General features: G+C 43.6%; 1 protein-coding gene across 3 annotated transcripts in view; it reads right to left on the reverse strand.

The window, feature by feature from the left end:
* The window catches only part of PTH2R (parathyroid hormone 2 receptor), a 525422-nt gene that overhangs the window by 332505 nt on the left and 171249 nt on the right, over positions 1 to 21668 (reverse strand). For all 3 annotated transcript variants that reach the window (XM_056535219.1, XM_056535218.1, XM_056535217.1), the window contains one exon: positions 16596 to 16749. In XM_056535219.1, coding sequence (XP_056391194.1) covers positions 16596 to 16749 — 154 coding nt within the window. The remainder of the gene's footprint in view (positions 1 to 16595; positions 16750 to 21668) is intronic.

The raw sequence follows: 21668 nt of genomic DNA on the forward strand, positions 1-21668 counted from the left end.
TCCGGGCATGCTGTTACTTGTGGTTTTTTTTCTAGGACCTTCTCTCCGGCGGAGAGGAACTACTCCATCGGGGATCGAGAGCTACTGGCCATTAAATTAGCACTAGAGGAATGGAGGCATCTGCTGGAGGGATCAAAATTTCCAGTTATCATTTACACCGATCACAAGAATCTCTCCTATCTCCAGTCTGCCCAACGGCTGAATCCTCGCCAGGCCAGGTGGTCTCTGTTCTTTGCCCGTTTTAATTTTGAAATTCATTTTCACCCTGCCGACAAGAACATTAGGGCCGATGCTCTCTCTCGTTCCTCGGATGCCTCGGAAGTAGAGCTCTCTCCGCAACACATCATTCCTCCTGACTGCCTGATCTCCACTTCTCCAGCCTCCATCAGGCAAACTCCTCCAGGGAAGACCTTCGTTTCTCCACGCCAACGCCTCGGAATCCTCAAATGGGGTCACTCCTCCCATCTCGCTGGCCATGCGGGCATCAAAAAGTCCTTGCAACTCATCTCTCGTTTCTATTGGTGGCCGACTCTGGAGACGGATGTTGTTGATTTTGTGCGGGCCTGCACTGTCTGTGCCCGGGATAAGACTCCTCGCCAGAAGCCTGCTGGTCTCCTTCATCCTCTGCCTGTCCCCGAACAGCCTTGGTCTCTGATTGGTATGGACTTTATTACAGACTTACCCCCATCCCGTGGCAACACTGTTGTTTGGGTGGTCGTTGATCGATTTTCCAAGATGGCACATTTTATTCCTCTTCCTGGTCTTCCTTCAGCGCCTCAGTTGGCAAAACAATTTTTTGTACACATTTTTCATCTTCACGGTTTGCCCACGCAGATCGTCTCGGATAGAGGCGTCCAATTCGTGTCAAAATTCTGGAGGGCTCTCTGCAAACAACTCAAGATTAAATTAAACTTCTCTTCTGCTTATCATCCTCAATCCAATGGGCAAGTAGAAAGAATTAACCAGGTCCTGGGTGACTATTTACGGCATTTTGTTTCCTCCCGCCAGGATGACTGGGCAGATCTTCTACCATGGGCCGAATTCTCGTACAACTTCAGAGTCTCTGAATCTTCTTCCAAATCCCCATTTTTCGTGGTGTACGGCCGTCACCCTCTTCCCCCCCTCCCTACTCCCTTGCCCTCTGGTTTGCCCGCTGTGGATGAAGTAACTCGTGATCTTTCCACCATATGGAAAGAGACCCAAAATTCTCTCTTACAGGCTTCATCTCGCATGAAAAAGTTTGCTGATAAGAAAAGAAGAGCTCCCCCCATTTTTTCTCCCGGAGACAAGGTATGGCTCTCCGCTAAATATGTCCGCTTCCGTGTCCCCAGCTACAAATTGGGACCACGCTATCTTGGTCCTTTCAAAATCTTGTGCCAAATTAATCCTGTCTCTTACAAACTTCTTCTTCCTCCTTCTCTTCGTATTCCTAATGCCTTTCATGTCTCTCTTCTTAAACCACTCATCATCAACCGTTTCTCTCCCAAACTTGTTTCTCCCACTCCTGTTTCCGGTTCCTCTGACATCTTCTCCGTAAAGGAGATACTGGCCTCCAAGAAGGTCAGAGGGAAAACTTTTTTTTTGGTTGATTGGGAGGGCTGTGGTCCTGAAGAGAGATCCTGGGAACCTGAGGACAATATCCTAGACAAAAGTCTGGTCCTCAGGTTCTCAGGCTCCAAGAAGAGGGGGAGACCCAAGGGGGGGGGTACTGTTACGCCGAGCGCTCCGGGTCCCCGCTCCTCCCCGGAGCGCTCGCAACATCCTCGCTACTGCAGCGCCCCGGTCAGATCCACTGACCGGGTGCGCTGCGATACCGCCTCCAGCCGGGATGCGATTCGCGATGCGGGTGGCGCCCGCTCGCGATGCGCACCCCGGCTCCCGTACCTGACTCGCTCTGCGTCGGTCCTGTCCCGGCGCGCGCGGCCCCGCTCCCTAGGGCGCGCGCGCGCCGGGTCTCTGCGATTTAAAGGGCCACTGCGCCCCTGATTGGCGCAGTTGTTATAATTAGTGTGTTCACCTGTGCACTCCCTATGTATACCTCACTTCCCCTGCACTCCCTCGCCGGATCTTGTTGCCATCGTGCCAGTGAAAGCGTTTCCTTGTGTGTTCCTAGCCTGTGTTCCAGACCTCCTGCCGTTGCCCCTGACTACGATCCTTGCTGCCTGCCCCGACCTTCTGCTACGTCCGACCTTGCTCTTGTCTACTCCCTTGTACCGCGCCTATCTTCAGCAGTCAGAGAGGTTGAGCCGTTGCTAGTGGATACGACCTGGTTACTACCGCCGCTGCAAGACCATCCCGCTTTGCAGCGGGCTCTGGTGAAAACCAGTAGTAACTTAGAACCGGTCCACTAGCACGGTCCACGCCAATCCCTCTCTGGCACAGAGGATCCACCTCTTGCCAGCCGAATCGTGACAATTACAATGCAAAGTAGAATTGGTGACGCAAAAAATAAGCCATAATATGGATTTTTAGGTGGAAAATTGAAAGGGTTATGATTTTTAAAAGGTAAGGAGGAAAAAATGAAAGTGCAAAAACGGAAAAACCCTGAGTCCTTAAGGGGTTAAGGGGTTAACAGCAAGAACACCATTCTCTGTCATTGACTGTAAGTGCGTGGCTGCTGACAGCTCCTGCACTCGCTTGATAATTGGTCTGCAGCTCAGGATGTAAGTGTACTTCCTGGTGCATTAAGTACTTTTCCTCTGCACAGGTCTGTATATATCTCCACCAATGTTCTTAAGGGGTTATCATTCTGATAATACACTGTAACAAAAACCTCCCTATCATCTCTTGATAACACACTGTGAAAAACCTCCTCATGTAATCTTCTTACTACTGGGATGATACACTGTAACAAACCTCCTCCTCAAATCTCCTTACTACTGGGATGACACATTGTAACAAACCGTCTCCCCATGTAATCTTCTTACTACTGGGGTGACACACTGTAACAAACCTCCTCCTTATTTAATTACCTTACTACTGGGGTGACACACTGTAACAACCTTCTACTCATGTAATCTCCTTACTACTGAGGTGACACACTGTAACAAATCTTCCATGTAATTACCTTACTGGAGTAACATGTGACCTCTCCTCCAGCTCAGCGCCACCTCCTCCAAAGCATCACACAGGTCCTTCATCCATGATCTCTCCTTTTCCTCCACAGCTAAGCTCCGCCCTCAACATGAGATGGTGACATAATTGGAAATTTTCCTATCCTAGGTGACGGAAAATTTGGATTTTATTAAAAACAAGACGCGAGTATTATGTTTTAAAACTTCTTTACTGAACTTCAGCAGCAAATATAAACTGTATGTATTAACAAGAAAAAATATTTTTTTGAGGCATATAAAGAGTATATGGCTGAACAATCTAGGGTGCAACCTAGTATCATGTCCTGTATCATTAGCCAATCAGACAGCAAGGCAGGTGATAAAGGTGACCGATTCCCAGGCATCTCCCTTCTTCTTTGCAACGTTACATCAAACAGGAAATAGTAACCGGAATATCAACCAGTGAAGAGGATGTAGGATGAATAAAAGACGAAGGAACATGGGATCCACGAAGTCTTGTCAACATTGATGTTCAATGATGGTTGGAAATGAGAAATTATTGAGAAATAAGCAAAAAACAAGTTATAGGGATGGGAATTGGGAGGGATAATACTCGCGTCTTGTTTTTAATAAAATCCAAATTTTCCGTCACCTAGGATAGGAAAATTTCCAATTTTATGGCAAAACAAGACGCTTCGTATTATGCTTAGTTTAAAGCTTAATCGTAATAAACATAATATATATTGAAACAACCAATTCTGAGTAACATTAGTAATTACTACAATAGTATCATAGAAACATGGGATTCGGGTCTGAAGTAAAAGGTTTTGAAAGTAGAGTCGGAAGACCAATCGGCTGCTTTTAAATAGAAGCGCCAGATTGGAAAAGTTTGGTTGAGACTGCACTTCTGGCAGAATGGGACGTATATTTGGATACATCCATACCGACTAAATGCATGGTTTGTTTAACCCATCTAGCTAGAGTGGGAGAAGATACAGGAGCGTGAGGTTTGCAGAAGGAAATCAGCAATTGGGAAGATGATGGAGACCGAACAGATTCAGTTCTGGATTCATAGGAACGAAGACAGCGAACTACACAAAGTTTTTCCTGATGAGGAAAAGAAGGGTAAAAAACGGAATGGAGATTTGTTTTCGTATGACGAAATATGGAAAAAACAACACCTTGAGGTGTAAACTGTCTGCGAGAAATGTTTAGTGATCTTACATCGGAGACTCTTTTGATCAAAACAATACACAAGAGAGTGGTAAGTTTGAATGATAGGAATTTTAATGATAAAGAATCATTATCTTCCCAAGAAATGAACATATTTATATTCCACGTAGAAGTATATTTTGGTACAGGAGGTCTACGAAAACGAATGCCTTTAAGGAGTTGACAAACTAAAGGATGTCTACCCACCGGAATGGAGTCTATCGGAAGGTGTTTAGAAGAAATTGCCGAACGATAGAGATTAATCGTCCTATAAGCTTTGCCAGCATCAAAAGAGGCTGCTAAGAAATTCAAGATGTGGGATATAGATGTTCGTAAGGGATCCAGATGTTGTTGATCGCACCAATGAGACCATATTCCCCAGGCTGATCGGTAAGCTGATTTGGTACCCGGGGCCCATGCATCTGAAAGGATGTCCTGAGTCGATTAAGAAAATTGGAGGTTAGATCTTGGTGACCTGAAATCATCCAAGCCACCAGAAGTAGTTGGCCTGACGTTATCAGAGGATGACAATTCCCCTGAGGGTCCAGGAGAAGATTGTGAGTGGATGGAAGGAGACGAGGAAAGTCTATAAGAAGATGTAGGATTTGGGGAAACCACGATTGAGTCGGCCAAAGAAGAGTGATAAGAACCAGAGTAGATTTCTGAACCGTGGTTTGGAATAAGACTCGAGGGATGAGGTTGAATGGAGGAAACGCGTAAAGGGTTTTTTGAGGCCAAAATTGCAGGAAAGCGTCCACACCCAGAGCTTCTGGGTCCGGACGCCAACTGAAAAATAGAGGCAATTGAGTGTTCAAACGGGAGGCAAAAAGGTCCATGTGAAGAGGACCCCATAGAGAATTGAGTCCCTGAAAGATTGGAAGAAGTAACTTCCAATCGCTGGAATCCGTAGTGTAACGAGAGTACCAATCCGCTACTGAGTTGGAAATCCCGGGTAGATATTCCGCTTTTAGGGTTATCTGTCTGTCTAGACAAAAATGCCAAAAATCTTTGACAAAGTTCGCAAGAGTCTTGGATGTTGTACCTCCCAAGTGGTTGATGTACTGGACAGCGGAAATGTTGTCCATGCGAAGGAGAATACAACAATGGGAGGAATTTTTTGCAAAACTTTTTAATGCAAAAAATCCTGCCAGGAGTTCCAGACAATATATGTGTAGTTGGGCTTCTGATGGGGACCATTTCCCTCCAGTGGAAAGAGAACCGCAGTGAGCTCCCCAAAGGCTTGCATCCGATTCTATAATGATGTCTGGATTCAGATGGAAGATTGCCTTGCCATTCCAGGTCTCTATGTGAGCGAGCCACCAAAGAAGTTCTTCTTTGGCTTCTGAAGATAGGGGAATCTCGTCTGAGTAACCGAGACCTTCTCTTAAATGACGAATCTTTAGGCGTTGGAGAGCCCTGTAGTGAACAGGGGCTGGAAAAATAGCCTGGATCGAGGCTGATAAAAGACCCACTATTCGAGCTATCGTCCTCAAAGATATTATGTCTTTGCAGAGAATTTGCCGGATTTCCTTCTGGATAGTCTTCAATCTCCTTGGGGGAAGGCTCAGAGTGGTCAACTGGGTGTTGATCATGAAGCCTAAAAATTCTAGATTTTGAGAGGGGGTTAAGATTGATTTCTTGTGATTTATAAGAAAACCCAGATGAGTCAGACGAGTTAGAGTCCAACTCATGTGGAGCAAAAGTAACTCTTTTGATTGGGCCATAAGGAGAATATTGTCGAGATAGATGATAAGACGAACCCCTCGACTTCTGAGAGAAGCCACTACTGGTTTCAGTAGTTTTGTAAAACACCACGGGGCTGATGATAGACCGAAAGGGAGGCAAGTGAATTGCCATCTCTTGTCTTCCCACAGGAATTGAAGGAAGATTTGAGAAGAAGGATGAATTGGGACTGTCAGATAAGCATCCTTCAAATCTATTTTTATTAGCCAGTCGTGTTTCATTAGAATGTCCCTTAGTAAGTGTATGCCCTCCATCTTGAAGTGGCGATAGATCACTAAATTGTTCAAAAGTTTCAGATTGATCACTGGTCTGTGACCACCGTCTTTCTTTTTCACCAGAAATAAGTTGCTGATGAAACCTGGTGAGTGGGACTGAGCTGGAATAATTGCTCATTTGGCAATCAAATCTCCTATTTCTTGGTCTATAAGAGTCCTGTCTGCTTGAGAGAATTGAATTGGATGAGGTAGGTAAGTTTGGACAGGAAGGGAGACAAACTCTATTTGATAACCTTTGATTGTGTTTAGAATCCAAGAGTCGGATGTAGTTGTATGCCAGTTGTGGAAAAAATACAGGAGTCTTCCCCCTAGGGGAATATCATGGGAAGAAAACTGTGGTAGGCTTACCTGTGGGAGGTCTTGAGCGAGGGTATCCTCTTTGACCTCTAGCCCGCCATGGTCTGCCCCTGTAGGGAAAAAAGGGAGGGGGGGGGCGGAGGAGGACCCTGAAAATTGAGAGGATGGTTGGGGATAGGAGCCTCTGGTGTATTTATGTTGGGAGGATCGGCCGGAAAAACGGCCCCGTCCTTTTCCGGCCTTTCCAAAAACACGTTGGGAGAAAACTTTTTTCATAGATACTTGGGCCTTATTCAATGAGGAGAAAAGGCTGACGTATTTATTTAATTCCTTAATAAAATCTTCCCCAAATAGCATGCCTTTGGTGGGATTGGGAGGTTCCACCATGGCCAAATTAGTCAGCTGGGGGTCAATTTTTAAAAGAATGGAACATTTTCGTTCATTAGAAAGGGAATTGTTTGCGTTCCCGGAAAAACATATGGCCCTTTGGGCCCACCCTTTGAGGGTTTCCGTATCCACCGGAGTATTGGAGATGGAAGCTACCTCAGCTAGGTCCAATATTTTAGTTAGTGGACCCATAAGATCCATCAGTTTGCCTTGACAAGACTGGAAGCTTCTATCTATCCCTTTTTTGGGATTTTTCCCCGTTTTAAAAAGAAATTTGGAGATTAACGGGTCCAACTCTGGAGTGCAAGAAGCATTATTCGGCAGTGTTGGCCTAGGGCATTCTGCCTTTAACTTATTGCGTGATGGTTTATCCAGAGGTTTGTTGGCCCATAGGGAGAAAAACTCGGCCACTTTAGAATTTGGAAGCCATTCCCCCGATCGGGGATGGCATATTAAGGCCGGGTCAAAATATGTATCTCCGGATTCAGTTAGCATAGCTTCTTCCTGACTGCCAGGGTCGTCATGGTTAGAATCACTGTCCTCCGAAACATAGAGTATTTGATCCACGTCCTCTATATCGGAGTCTTCTGACTCATTAGAGGAAGGAACTCGGTAGGAGTCTGGTTTAGCTCTGAAGCTAGATTTTCTAGTTTTGCTACTATGAGCCTCCTCATGGGATAAGGGTGCATTATGGGGCTTATGGGAACCACTACTGATGGATGTCTGCTTGCGCTCTGTAGAGTGGGATAGTGTAGAATCTTGGCGCATCCCAGAGGTAGTTTTATCACTCTTAGAGGGATATGGGCCGTCTCATGTGTGGCGTTTTTTAGATTTCGCCTTACCTGGTCCCTTAAGTCCCTTAGCCAGTTGGGACACAGACTCTTTTGGGGACCAGAATTGATCTGATGGAGTCATGGGAGGTAAAATGTTCATAGGTAAGTTAGTCATAGTTGTGGGCTGTGAGCGTGCTAACGCCAGAGCCACTGACTGGTCAATGGAATTCTGCAATGCAGAGACCGCGGTTTGAACCGCTGTATTTATAGACTTTGATATTGAAGCATCCACCAGAGATTGTAAATTCTCTGGTAATGCATTCTCAGTAGATGGAGTCTTATTATCAGCAGACATTGTGAGGATATAAGAGAGGTATTAAAACCAAATATCTATATGAATATGGATAACGAATAATAATAGTTGAAAGTTAATTAACTATGATTAATTATATACTAAAACAATGTATTATTACAATGGATAATGAACTACCAATGTAAGTAACATTTATGAGAGAAAAATGGAGGAAATTACTGAAAACTGCCACAAGGTGGCAGTACAGGATAAGGGATGAAACAGTTGTTTAACATGAGGGGAAATAAGGTAATAAAATGGAGGATACTGAAGTAATGTTGTATCTATTTGTTGCCAATGGACGACGCGTCCGCCGGGTTCTGTCACTCTGAGGAGAATGACGAGATCCCGCGGACGTTAGACAAAGGATGACCGCTCTGTCTGCAAGTCTCGCGAGACTTGCGCGCATGCGCGCGCCGCGAATATAAGAAAACGTTTGCGACACAGGAATGGCGGCGGTGCGCCAAGGGAGAGGAAAAAGAAAAGATACAAAGGTATGTATAGTGGAAGCAATCGTGAAATTGAATATTATGAGGGTCGGAATGACCGTAAGGACCGGAAAGAACAGGGAATAATAATTGGGTGAGAAATAAAAAGGAAGAATAGTTGAGGGAGGAATAACTTAAAATAGGGAGTATTGAGGAAAAAATTACTAATTTCTTCAGACTATAGAGAGAATGAACAAAGGATATAGGACCCAGACAATGTATATAGAAATACAATGTAAGAAATTCAATGTACAAAAAAACATTAATAGGATAGGTATGAAATGGAAGGGAAAAATAAATATGGAAATGAAAATAAAATGGTAAAAAAATTAATAAATTAAATTAATAAATGAATTAATCAAAATAATAATGAAATAATAGAATATATGAGGTAATTGTTTGTGAGAGAAAAAATGAACTTATCTTTGTCACACTGCTGAGCAGCAAAGAAGAAGGGAGATGCCTGGGAATCGGTCACCTTTATCACCTGCCTTGCTGTCTGATTGGCTAATGATACAGGACATGATACTAGGTTGCACCCTAGATTGTTCAGCCATATACTCTTTATATGCCTCAAAAAATTATTTTTTCTTGTTAATACATATAGTTTATATTTGCTGCTGAAGTTCAGTAAAGAAGTTTTAAAACATAATACGAAGCGTCTTGTTTTGCCAGAAAATCACGGGTTCTACATCTCCACATTAAGCATTCCGGGCCAGGGGAGGAGACGGAGGGAGGGTAAGAACAGAGGTTGGTCCTGCAGGACTAATATAACAGTGACAGCGTTCCTCCTGTGGAAAAAGCAAAGGAACGCCGTTCCTGTGTATTTCTGCAGGACTTGAGCCCTTTCTGTGAATACACTGCATGTCCTGCTGTACAACCAATGCTGTGTCCGGGTGGCAAGCTGAACCAGCCATGGCTGCACATAGACTAAAATCTCCCCACTTGCATCCGAATGCCTGCTGAGTCTTGCCACGCCACATGGGTCCATCCCAGCTACAGGTGCTGCCTCACCACCCCCTGTACCTTAAATTTATTGGGGACCTTGCCGCTGCTGGTGGTGGGTCGCCAAACAACCCGCCAGGAGGCAGCAGAACACCAATCCTCAGCGATACAACAAACAGCAGCTCCGAGAAGGTAAGCAGCCTCTGGAGCTTTCATTCTTTTTGTGGGAGATCCAAAACGATCCAAACACATGACGTGTGGGCGTTATATAATTACACACCCCTTCCACAAACACAGCCTTAACAGGCTTTCACAATAGGTTCATCATAGCAAGCTTTTTATAGAATTTTGCAGACATATCTCATCTTGCAATAGTAGCTTCCTGTTAAGATCCACATTTATATTTACTGTTAACTCTCATTTATCTGCTTGTGCAGATCTGACACTTGATAACTGTACTCTCTAAAATGTTTAGCGAAAGTGGTCTTAGGCTGCATTCACATCTCGTTTTGTTCATACGGGTGCCGGATCCGGTTGGGGGAGGGGAAAACAGGGCGCTCCCGTACCCCAGCCGGATCATCCCGTAAGTCCATTTACTTTAATGAGCCGACCGGAGTCAAATGGTGACTCCGGTAGGCTCAGTTTTGACCCATATGCGGTTTCCTGACCGGACCTCAAACCGTAGTATACTACGGTTTTAGGTCTGGTCCAAAACCACATATGGTTCAAAACTGAGCCGACAGAAGTCACCATTTGACTCCGGTCAGCTCATTAAAGTAAATGGAGTTACGGGCTGATCCGGCTGGGGTACGGGAGCACCTGGTTTTCCCCTCCTCCAGCCGGATCCGGCACCCGTATGTACAAAACGAGATGTGAATGCAGTCTTAGACTACTTAGATTTATCTATAATAACTAATGAAGAGGAAAGCTGCCCGGCACTCCCTGTGTGAATGGGAACATATGGGATGGAGTGTTGTAACCAGGGGAAACCAAATTATCTTCGGCAGTGGTGCTCTATTTCAGAGAAAATAGTCTTCTATCCGCAAGTAAAAGAAAAGCAGAAAGGTGACTCACCGCTGTGCATGAAGACTTTTATTTCATTCTTGGTGCAGGTAAAATGCAGGACATCAGGCTGTTGACCATACGTACGCCAGCGTGCTCTGCCAGGTGACAATTGTTTTGCACGATTGCACTTCCACAGACCCTCTGACGAGGGTCTGTGAAAGCACAATCGCGCAAAAAAATTGTCACCTGGCAGAGCACGCTGGCGTCCGTATGGTCAACAGCCTGATGTCCTGCATTTTACCTGCACCAAGATTCAAATAAAAGTCTTCATGCACAGCGGTGAGTCACCTTTCTGCTTTTCTTGAACTTGTTAGATTTATCTATATTCTTATCTGTATGCTGTTTCTTTTGTGTGTAATGCCTTGTGCAAGATTTAATTAATTTGTCTGATTGTTTGTCCTCTATATGCAATGCCACATGGGCATTTAACAAACTGAAAAATTGCTTGAAAAATGTTTTAAAGATATTTTTCAAAGGGATATGTTGTGTTCAAGAATTGCTATCTAGATATCCATAACTTGATAACTGCATGCTAGCATTTCCGATGTCTGCATTGGAGTATGTCCTTACAAAGAATTATTCTCATTTCAACCAAAATTTATATTTGCAAATTCACAGCATTTCAACAAGGTTATCGGTTACTCCCATGGCATTTTTTGAGGATGAGATGACCTTCTTCCATTCCAGAATGGATGTGTCATTCACGTAGCTTAGGTACGTGGACCATGTGTTCATGCTGTGGATGGGAGACAAACAATCTCTCCTCGATTTTTTGTCAAATCTGAATATGGCTCATCAAAGTATCAAATTTACACTCACATATGATACTAACATTATTTATTTTATGGATTTTGAGGGAAAAAAACAGGGAATCAAATTGTGACTACACTATTTAAATAACCTATGGGTCATAACAATATGTTGCACCACAGTAGTTTTCTTTCTCCCACAGTTTTTAAGGGTTTTTCTAAGAGCCAGTTCACACGAGCTCGTAGGATTGCGCTCACTAAGGTTGAATATGAAAAAAAACTAAAGAAATAAAAAATTCTCAGAAAGAGGTTATTTGAGAAAAAAAAGACGGAAGGAACAGGACAAGTATGAAAGATAGAATGTATTGCAGTAAGATAGGTTAAACAAAAGAAACAGAGACAATAATAGGATCATTTTTTCTACTGTTTTTAATATACACCATTTATTAAATGCACAGTTAATAAATCAAGGAATTTGCTCAAGGCCGACCTCAAACACAGAAATGCATTCAGAGATTCCTTCATTGTTTGGTCAAAAAAGAGGTTAGACAATAGGTAATAGAGTAATCAGAAATGATGTGGTAGCTAGAAAAATTGATCACTTAACATTTTTATCTGCACATCAAAAAAGTACATTCCCATGTTTGACGTGTTCTTATTGTAGTGGAATTCTAAAAGGTGACACCATTCAACAATAAAATGGTATGTGGCATTGACCCCTATAACTTTTTAATTTTTCCCCATACAGGTTGGTATGAGGGCTCTTTTTTTGCGCCGTGATCTGAAGTTTTTAGCAGTACCATTTTTGTACTGATCTGATTTTTTGATTGTTTTTTTGGACTTTTTTGGCGCATACGCCATTGACCGTGCACTTTAATTAATGATATATTTTTATAGTTCGGACATTTCCACATGTGGCGATACTGCATATGTTTATTTTTATTAACACTGATTTTTTTTTATGGGAAGAGTGGTGATTCAAACTTTTCTTAGGAAAGGGGTAAAATGATCTTTATGAACTATTTTGTGACTTTTTTTTGCAGTGTTATAGCTCCCATAGGGGACTATAACACTGCACACACTGATCTTTTACATCGATCTTTGTTATCTTATAGCATAACATTGATTGATGATTCTGCCGCTTGACTACTCATGCCAGTATCTCACGCACTGAGCAGTCATTTGGTGATCGGCGACGCAGGAGGCACGTAAGGACCATCCTTGTGTCTGCCAGCTGTTCAGAATGCTGCGGTCCCGAACAGGCCACTGAGCTAACCCACAGTACTTTACTTTCCCTTTAGACACGGCAATCAACTTTGAACGCTGTGCGGTCAGTGCCACACGCTATTAGCCACGGGTAATGGCTGTTGTTAGAAGCCGGTGCATTGCCGTGGAATGAGATTTGCCATAGAATGAGATGGTCCGCCTCCATCACATCCTATTGGCTCTCTCTTGTCACGTGACATATTTAAACGTCACGCATCGATGCGCACAGCAGTGTCAGTTTGGCTATCACAGGGAGAGGATCTCCTCACCCTGTGATAGCAGAAGCTGTACGGAGCTCCCATGGCCTCTGTGGGCCGACAGAAGTTCACACATGTACGCAGCTCATACGGCTGCCTCATATACATTTACTGTTGATCCACAGCGCTACCGGGATCCCGATGCCGCTGTCATCAGTGTGCGTCCCCGCGAGCGCCCCACGCCCGCAGCTCTACTCCCCGTCCTCCGCATCTCTACTCCCCGTCCCCCGCATCTCTACTCCCCATCCCCCGCAGCTCTACTCCCCGTCCCCCGCAGCTCTACTCCCCGTCCCCCGCAGCTCTACTCCCCGTCCCCCGCATCTCTACTCCCCGTCCCCCGCATCTCTACTCCCCGTCCTACGCAGCTCTACTCCCCGTCCCCCGCAGCTCTACTCCCCGTCCTACGCAGCTGTACTCCCCGTCCCCCGCAGCTCTACTCCCCGTCCCCCGCAGCTCTACTCCCCGTCCCCCGCAGCTCTACTCCCCATCCTACGCAGCTGTACTCCCCGTCCCCCGCATCTCTACTCCCCGTCCTACGCAGCTGTACTCCCCGTCCCCCGCAGCTCTACTCCCCGTCCCTCCGTAGCTGTACTCCCCATCCCCCGCAGCTCTACTCCCCGTCCCCCGCAGCTCTACTCCCCGTCCCTCCGTAGCTGTACTCCCCGTCCCGTTAACGCTCAGGGAGCGGGGAACAGAAAGTAGAGCATCGGGCGCAGGTAAAGTAGTACTGCGCATGCGCAGCACTACGCGAATAACTTGACCTGCGCCAGATGCTCTACTTTCTGTTCCCCGCTCCCTGAGCGTTAACGGGACGGGGAGTACAGCTACGGAGGGACGGGGAGTAGAGCTGCGGGGGGCGGAGGACGGGGAGTAGAGCTGCGGGCGTGGGGCGCTCGCGGGGACGCACACTGATGACAGCGGCATCGGGATCCCGATAGCGCTGTGGATCAACAGTAAATGTATATGAGGCAGCCGTATGAGCTGCGTACGTGTGTGAACTTCTGTCGGGCCACAGAGGCCATGAGAGCTCCGTACAGCTTCAGCTATCACAGGGTGAGGAGATCCTCTCCCTGTGATAGCCAAACTGAAACTGCTGTGCGCATCGATGCGTGACGTTTAAATATGTCACGTGACAAGAGAGAGCCAATAGGATGTGATGGAGGCGGACCATCTCATTCTATGGCAAATCTCATTCCACGGCAATGCACCGGGCCTGACCAGCCGTGGCCCTGTGTTGTAGAAAGGGAGCGGATTCAGGATGTACAGGTACGCCCTGAGTCCTTAAGTGGCTAAAAGGGTACTCTTCCCACAGACATCTTATTCCCTATCCCACAGCCTCTCCCATAGACATGAATGTAGATGGTGTGGTGTGATGTTACGTCTCCCGCCTCGGGAACTCAGTGTTCTAAACATACTGTTTAGAATGCCGATTGCTGCATGGAGATCACGGGGGGTCCCAACGGCGAGATCCTCGTAATCAGACATCTTATCCCCTATCCTTTGGATAGGGGATACGATGTCTGTGGGCAGAGTACCCCTTCAACTGGAATAAGAAACAAATAATTAACAATAAACGGAGCAGTCCTACTAGGCTAGGGGGAAAAAGGTTATAGAAATCAGAAGAATTGAAATAATAGTAGAGAAAAAGAGGTTTGTGTCAAATATTGGACATTTATTTAAAATAACAATGATACTCTTGATGACTTAATGGTCATGTCCTTGGCAGGGCCCTTGCTTTGGACAACACACAATATAATAAAAATTATATATAAAATGTAAAATACATAAAAACACAATTGCTAGCTAAAATTGCACTAATGAGGTGGCTGGGACACAGGGTCTGTGCTATAGTAAGCACAGTGGGACAGTCTGGAAATTGCAAATGTCCTATTTGTTATAGGTGATTGGTGTGAATTGTAGTCTCAGTGAGGGTATTTAGCGCAAATAGCACTGAAAGATTAAATCCACAGTGTTGGCCGTAGTTGCAGCGCTAGACAGCGTTGGAGACTCCCATATAGGACATTTGCAATTTCCAGACTGTCCCACTGTGCTTACTATAGCACAGACCCTGTGTCCCAGCCACCTCATTAGTGCAATTTTAGCTAGCAATTGTGTTTTTATGTATTTTACATTTTATATATCATTTGTATTATATTGTGTGTTGTCCAAAGCAAAGGCCCTGCCAAGGACATCACCATTAAGTAATCAAGAGTATCATTGTTATTTTAAATAAATGTCCAATATTTGACACAAACCTCTTTTTCTCTACTATTATTTCAATTCTTCTGATTTCTAGAGATGAGCGAACTTGCAGTAAATTCGATTCGTCAGGAACTTCTCGGCTCGGCAGTTGATGACCTATCCTGCATTAATTAGTTCAGCTTTCAGGTGTTCTGGTGGGCTGGAAGAGATGTATACAGTCCTTGGAAAGAGTCTTCTAGGACTGTATCCACCTTTTCCAGCCCAGGGGAGCACCTGAAAGCAGAACTAATTTATGCAGGATAAGTCATCAACTGCCGAGCCGAGAAGTTTGTGGCGAATCGAATTTACTGTAAGTTCGCTCATCTCTACTGATTTCTATAACCTTTTTTTCCCCTAGCCTAGTAGGACTGCTCCGTTTATTGTTAATTATTAGTATCTATAGGCACATCGGGTGTGTGCAACGCAGTATCCTCGGCCTGGGTCCTCGTTTAAGTATTTTATGTAGAGCTCCCATCTCTGTATCTTGGAATTAGAAACAGACAACATAAATGAAAACTGTAATTCAAAAGTGTATTTATAAAATATTTATGCTATTGCACTGTTTGTAAAATGTTCTACCTAGTTTACTCTGGTATATGAATGCAAGGTGTTATTTCATTATGCTACAGGTGTTGACAGGTATTTTAGGTTTTCACCAACACATACTCGTATTACATATGAGTAAAGTAGTGGACCCCCGAAACATTGCGTCCAGACTGTACAGTGGCCGAATCTGTTACAATTTCACCTGCAGCATATAAAAAAAGCTTGCCAGGAAGAATTTACCTTATGGGTGTTGTTTTACTGCTCAGTCTATACATATGCTTTCCATCTGGTAATAAAATGTTGCATCTTCTGACCTTGTTGCACTTTTGCATGCATTTAAATTGAGGCAAGACAATTTAGGGTTAGACATCCTTGATATACGATACAGACACCAGCTGGACTAAGGGAACCTTCACATAATAGAGACTCTGTATATCCTCCATAGAAAACTGGTAGAAATAGAAATAGTTTGTAGATGATAATAATTGAACTTTTGCCTATTTTAAATGGAGGATTATGTGTTATCTGTGTGATCCTGCCTTTTATGATAAAGAGATGACAGCTGAAATGTAATTTCTACAGAAACAAAAGTATTAGCATTGTGCCATAATAAATGATGATTATGCTGTATACTTTTTATTTCATCTTATTTTGGATATTACAAATCATGCTTTGAGCTGCTCAGGATAAAATGAAAAAAAAAAAATGATCGCACCAGCAAAGTTATTATTAAACACTGAGAAGCCTGTCACCCAGACATTAGCTGAGCAATTCTGGGAAAACTGTATTATGGCTACCAGGAGCTAAAATCTACTTGTAGAGTAATATTAATATTGATATTACTAATATCATTATTTTCATATTAACATCAGTTGCAAATAATATGAATTAAAAAACTAACTTCAGTGGAAAAAATACACAAATAGATTCAGAAATGATAACTTACCCCAGCCTATTAGCGTGAAACCCCATAAGTATTTAGTATCTGAAAAGAATGCTACAAATATCAGGCTGTGCAGGTAGAGTCCTTCAACCAGTATCCAATAGTAATTTGTAGCCAAGAAATAAATAAACATTACAACAGCAATCTTACATCCAACCTATAAAAATAAATAAAGAAATCCTAGTTTAGTTTTTTTTTTTTTTTTTTCCCCAGCAAAATGTTAAAGGAAAAAAAAAAAAACACTACGGAAAGATTTATTAAAGGGGATATCCAGGAACAGAAAAACATTTTTTTCCCCTAAAACAGCATCACAGCTGTCCTCAAGTTGTGTGTGGTCTTACAATATAGCTCCATTTACTTCAGTGGATAAATAAATAAATCCTAGTTTATTTTTTTTTTTTCCAGCAAAATGTTAAAGGAAAAAAACAAACACTACGGAAAGAATTATTAAAGGAGATATACAGGAACAGAAAAACATCCCCCCCCCCCCCCCCCTAAAACAGCATCACAGCTGTCCTCAAGTTGTGTGTGGTATTACAATATTGCTCCATTTACCGTACTTCAGTGGAACTGAGCTGCAATACCATATACAACCTGAAGACAGGAGTGGTGCTGTTTTTTTTAAATAAATAAACTCTGTTTTTCTAATCCTGGATAATCTCTTTAATCCTGGTGTATACTCTGCTGTGATCACTCATTCAAAGGACTCAAACCCTATGAATAAATTCCACTTTTCTAATAAAGATACAAAGGCAGCGAAAATGCTAAAAATGATGGGTCCCATCTCTAATTTCAAGTAGGTGTACAGTAGATAGATTTATCCATTTACATAGCAATTTACAAACCACTTTCAGATGAGTAACTAAAAGGGAAACTGACAGGCTGCTCACCTGCACATTTGGTTACAGTGCGGGTAAACAGAAGTAATGACGTATTACTTAAATTAGTTCCTGTGTTTCCAAGATATGGCCCCCGTTGCTATACTAATTTACTGCACAATGGAGATGGGACACCGCTTGCCAAGCTTCCATGCCTCTGTCCTGTATGCCACTCTATGCCAGCCCATCTTATGCATATTCATTATTCTTCACTCTCATGTCCTTGTAACATGAGAGTCTGTGGCCAAGTGAGCACTCCAGTGTTTTTGCAGAGTACATGTGTCGCTGGCTAATCTTCACTCTCACTTCATAATGTCTAGGATGTGAGAGTGAAAAATAATGAATATGCATAAAATAGTTAGGCATTGAGTGGCCTACAGGACATTAGCAGGGAAGCTTGGCAAGCAAGCTCCTGCCTCCATTTCCCACTAAACCTTGGCTAAGGTCCAAGAGAGTTGAGTCATTAAATACTAGGGTCCCATCTTAATGTTGGTAGATGGGTAACACAATCAAAAATCAATTTTATCAAAATGTGTGAAAAGAGCCTCAATTTTACATATGAAGTAAATGTACCAGAAATACAGTTAAAGGGTTACATAAGTTCAATATTTACATGTTTGCAGAGTGCTGTTGTATTGTTTGTGCATTTGCTAAAGGCAGAGGTCCAAGGAGTGAACCTAACTGAGAACTACATTGTGGGTCCTTGATGTTGTAATAGAGACCCGGTGGCCAAGAAGTGCCAGAGTGGTCCTAAGCAGCATGGCCAGGGTGTTGTCACAGAGGATAAGTCAGAGAGCTGACAGATAGTGCCTTAGAGAATGAATTATCTGAAAGAAGTCATCTCTGAGAGGAACCATAATTGGATTCATGTGGGTTGTGTGGAGCTTCATGGTGTGGAGGAGGAGTGTTAGTGACAAAGCCTCTTGAAGAATGAACCAAAGCTTACAGAATATCCCTCCTTCTGTGTAACGTGAAAAGCTGAAGTGTTTCACCCTACACTGAAGAAGGCTACCTGTGTCAAATGGAGTCTGTGTAAAGAAAATATTGACCTGTAATGATATGAGGAATGTTACAATCTCACAAGGAAAACATGAGCGGTCCTAGACATGGTACCATCAGAAACAAGGAATATCAATTGGTTTATGGTGGCTAAACTGTGGCTTTTTGGGAATGCACTCATGCTGTATAGAGTCCATGAAAAGCAGTATTTTAGCAGCCATGAAGGGGTATATCCATATGGAGTGACTGCTCCAAGCCAACAAGAACCAGGTAGGCAGTACAAGTTATTGTAGGGAGGGAGTTATTGACCCCATAGCACTTCTAGGGTGATGAGGGAGGGATAATACAGTCCTGCATACTTCTGGTAGGGATATTGAATAGGTGCACATTAGAGATGAGCGAACTTACAGTAAATTCGATTCGTCACAAACTTCTCGGCTCAGCAGTTGATGACTTTTCCTGCATAAATTAGTTCAGCTTTCAGGTGCTCCGGTGGGCTGGAAAAGGTGGATACAGTCCTAGGAGACTCTTTCCTAGGAATGTATCCACCTTTTCCAGCCCACCGGAGCACCTGAAGGCTGAACTAATTTACGCAGGATAAGTCATCAACTGCCGAGCCGAGAAGTTCGTGACGAATCAAATTTACTGTAAGTTTGCTCATCTCTAGTGCACATAGCAGGTCCAGTTCAAAATAAAAATTATGTTTATTATAGTCTCATGAATGGGCCTCTTCATCAGGTACAGAATGAGACAAAAACTTCAAAAATTGTCCGCAAATGTACCTAGAAAATGTATTCTGTTTAGTAGGGAAAAGGTGGTCATATTATATATTATATTATTGATTTTAATTTCAATTTTCTTCTGTTCATTCGCTTAGCATTTTGTTAATTGATAGAAATAAACCATTAACACTTAAAAGCATTGTAACACTTACACTTCAGGGATGCTTGGCTTATATACTTTGGGATATCTTTAAAAATGTAGTCTGATGTATACTGCAGTACATCCATAGAATTAAAGGGGTACTCCGGTGGAAAACTTCTCTTCTCTCTTTTTTTTTTTATTAAGCAGGGGAGCGGGCGGCATGTTACGATCCCCTGCAATGTACTGTAAACTTTCATTTTTAAATTCCCCACAGTTCACCAGGAGCCCTGAATGGCCGGGACCGAGGAGCCAATCAGGGCTCCTGGCAGGGTTTTAATATAGAAGCTCTGTGGTGGGCAAAGATGTATAGAATTGCTGGGGGGGGGGGGGTATATATCTGGCCCCTCCAGCATTTCTATATATCTTTCCCCCTGCTGCGCTATATCAAATGTAGTGCCCACTGCGCTTGAATAAATGTACTGCCCCCCCAGCGCTATTATATATCTATACTGACCCCCGCTGCGCATATATATATATATATATATATATACTGACCCCCCCAGCTGCGCATATTAATATTCATATTTTCTTCCTCCCCTGGCTGCCAATGAATGAAAACTCTATTAGCGGTGGAGCGGAAGGCTGCATATCATGCTGTGGGGGTCAGACATATGGATATATGTCTGACCCTCACATCATACATATACAAATGCCGGCTCACCGCTATGAGTGACAAGTAAAGCAGTGCAGGGAGCGGAGGCTCATGCTGCTGCTGCCAATCGCTTACTTGTCATACACAGCAGTGATCCGGCACCTGTATATATAGATGCGCGGTAAGGGTCAGACATATGGATATATGTCTGACCCTCACAGCATCTATATATACAAATGCCGGCTTACCGCTATGAATGACAAGTAAAGCAGTGCAGGGAGCGGAGGATCGCCCTGCTGCTGCCAATAGCTTACTTGTCATTCATAGCGGTGAGCCGGCATTTGTATATGTATGATGTGAGGGTCAGACATATATTCATATGTCTGACCCCCACAGCATGATATGCAGCTGCTGCCCGCTATGAATTACAAACTCTTAGCAGCGTGAGCGGGCAGCAGCCTTCCGCTCTGCCGTTAATAGAGTTTTCATTCATTTGCAGCCAGGGGAGGGAGAAAATATGAATATTAATATGCGCAGCTGGGGGGGGGGCAGTATATATATATATATATATATATATATATATATATATAAATATGCGCAGCGGGTGTCAGTATATGCGCAGCGGGGGTCAGTATAGATATATAACAGCGCTGGGGGGGCAGTACATTTATTCAAGCACAACGGGCACTAAGTTTGATATAGCGCAGCAGGGGGAAAGATATATAGAAACACTGAAGTTTACAGTACGTTGCAGGGGATCGGAACATGCCCCCCACTCCCCTGCTTAATATCATCTGATCGGATCGGGTCTCAGAAGTGAGACCCGTTGCGATCAATCCCTCAGCCCCTCTACTACTACCCCCAGCATGGAACAGACCATTTACCATGCTAGGGGTAGCAGGATTCACTCCATTTTGAGGAATTTACCGGCAGCTCTGAGCTGACGGTTTTCTGTGAAGCAAAACTCACAGGTTTTCCTGTGAGTTTTCTTCACACTCGGAGGGTTTTTTCTCTTTTTGTTGGGAAAAAAAGCCCCTTTTGTTTGTTTTTTTTTCACTCTGAGTGATTTTGATTTTGTCGGGTTGTGCACCAGGTTCTGGCGCAAATTCTGGTGCAGACAGAATTCTGGCGCAAAAACCGACAAAAAGTGTCGGGATCCTGTTAGTAAATGAGGGCCATAATGTCTATACCTGCGTGTGACAGTTTTCTCACAATTCTTCTTTGATTTTCACTCCAATATTTATTTTTACCAGCATAAAAAATGACTGTTGATTTTTCCCAGCTTGCAATGTGGCAGAGACCTGATCTCAGTAGTCAGCTGATGACAGGGAGCCTGTCTTTTTCAATGGGTGGAGTGACCGCTTGGTGGGAGAGATCAATCTGCAACTAATGCAAAGCTGGAGGCACCCTGATTGACGCACACTGATTTGAATGGATGCAGCTCATTATGTTTCAATGGGTGGGGTGGCTGATGTGTGGGAGGGAGGAAGATGGCATTGTGGGATTTGTAGTCAAAAAAGAAGAGTCAAACAGGAAAAACTAGTTCACAAAAAGCTAGCAACAGTATTATGGAAATCTCACAACATAGACATTTAGCCCCAAGACAAGTGCAGATCCTTCCTAAGCATGTCCATTACTGTCTGCCAGGTATGTACTAAAATCACCTTATGCTGGATAGCCCCT

Source organism: Hyla sarda, chromosome 8 (assembly GCF_029499605.1).
Source record: "Hyla sarda isolate aHylSar1 chromosome 8, aHylSar1.hap1, whole genome shotgun sequence".
Taxonomy (NCBI): domain Eukaryota; kingdom Metazoa; phylum Chordata; class Amphibia; order Anura; family Hylidae; genus Hyla; species Hyla sarda.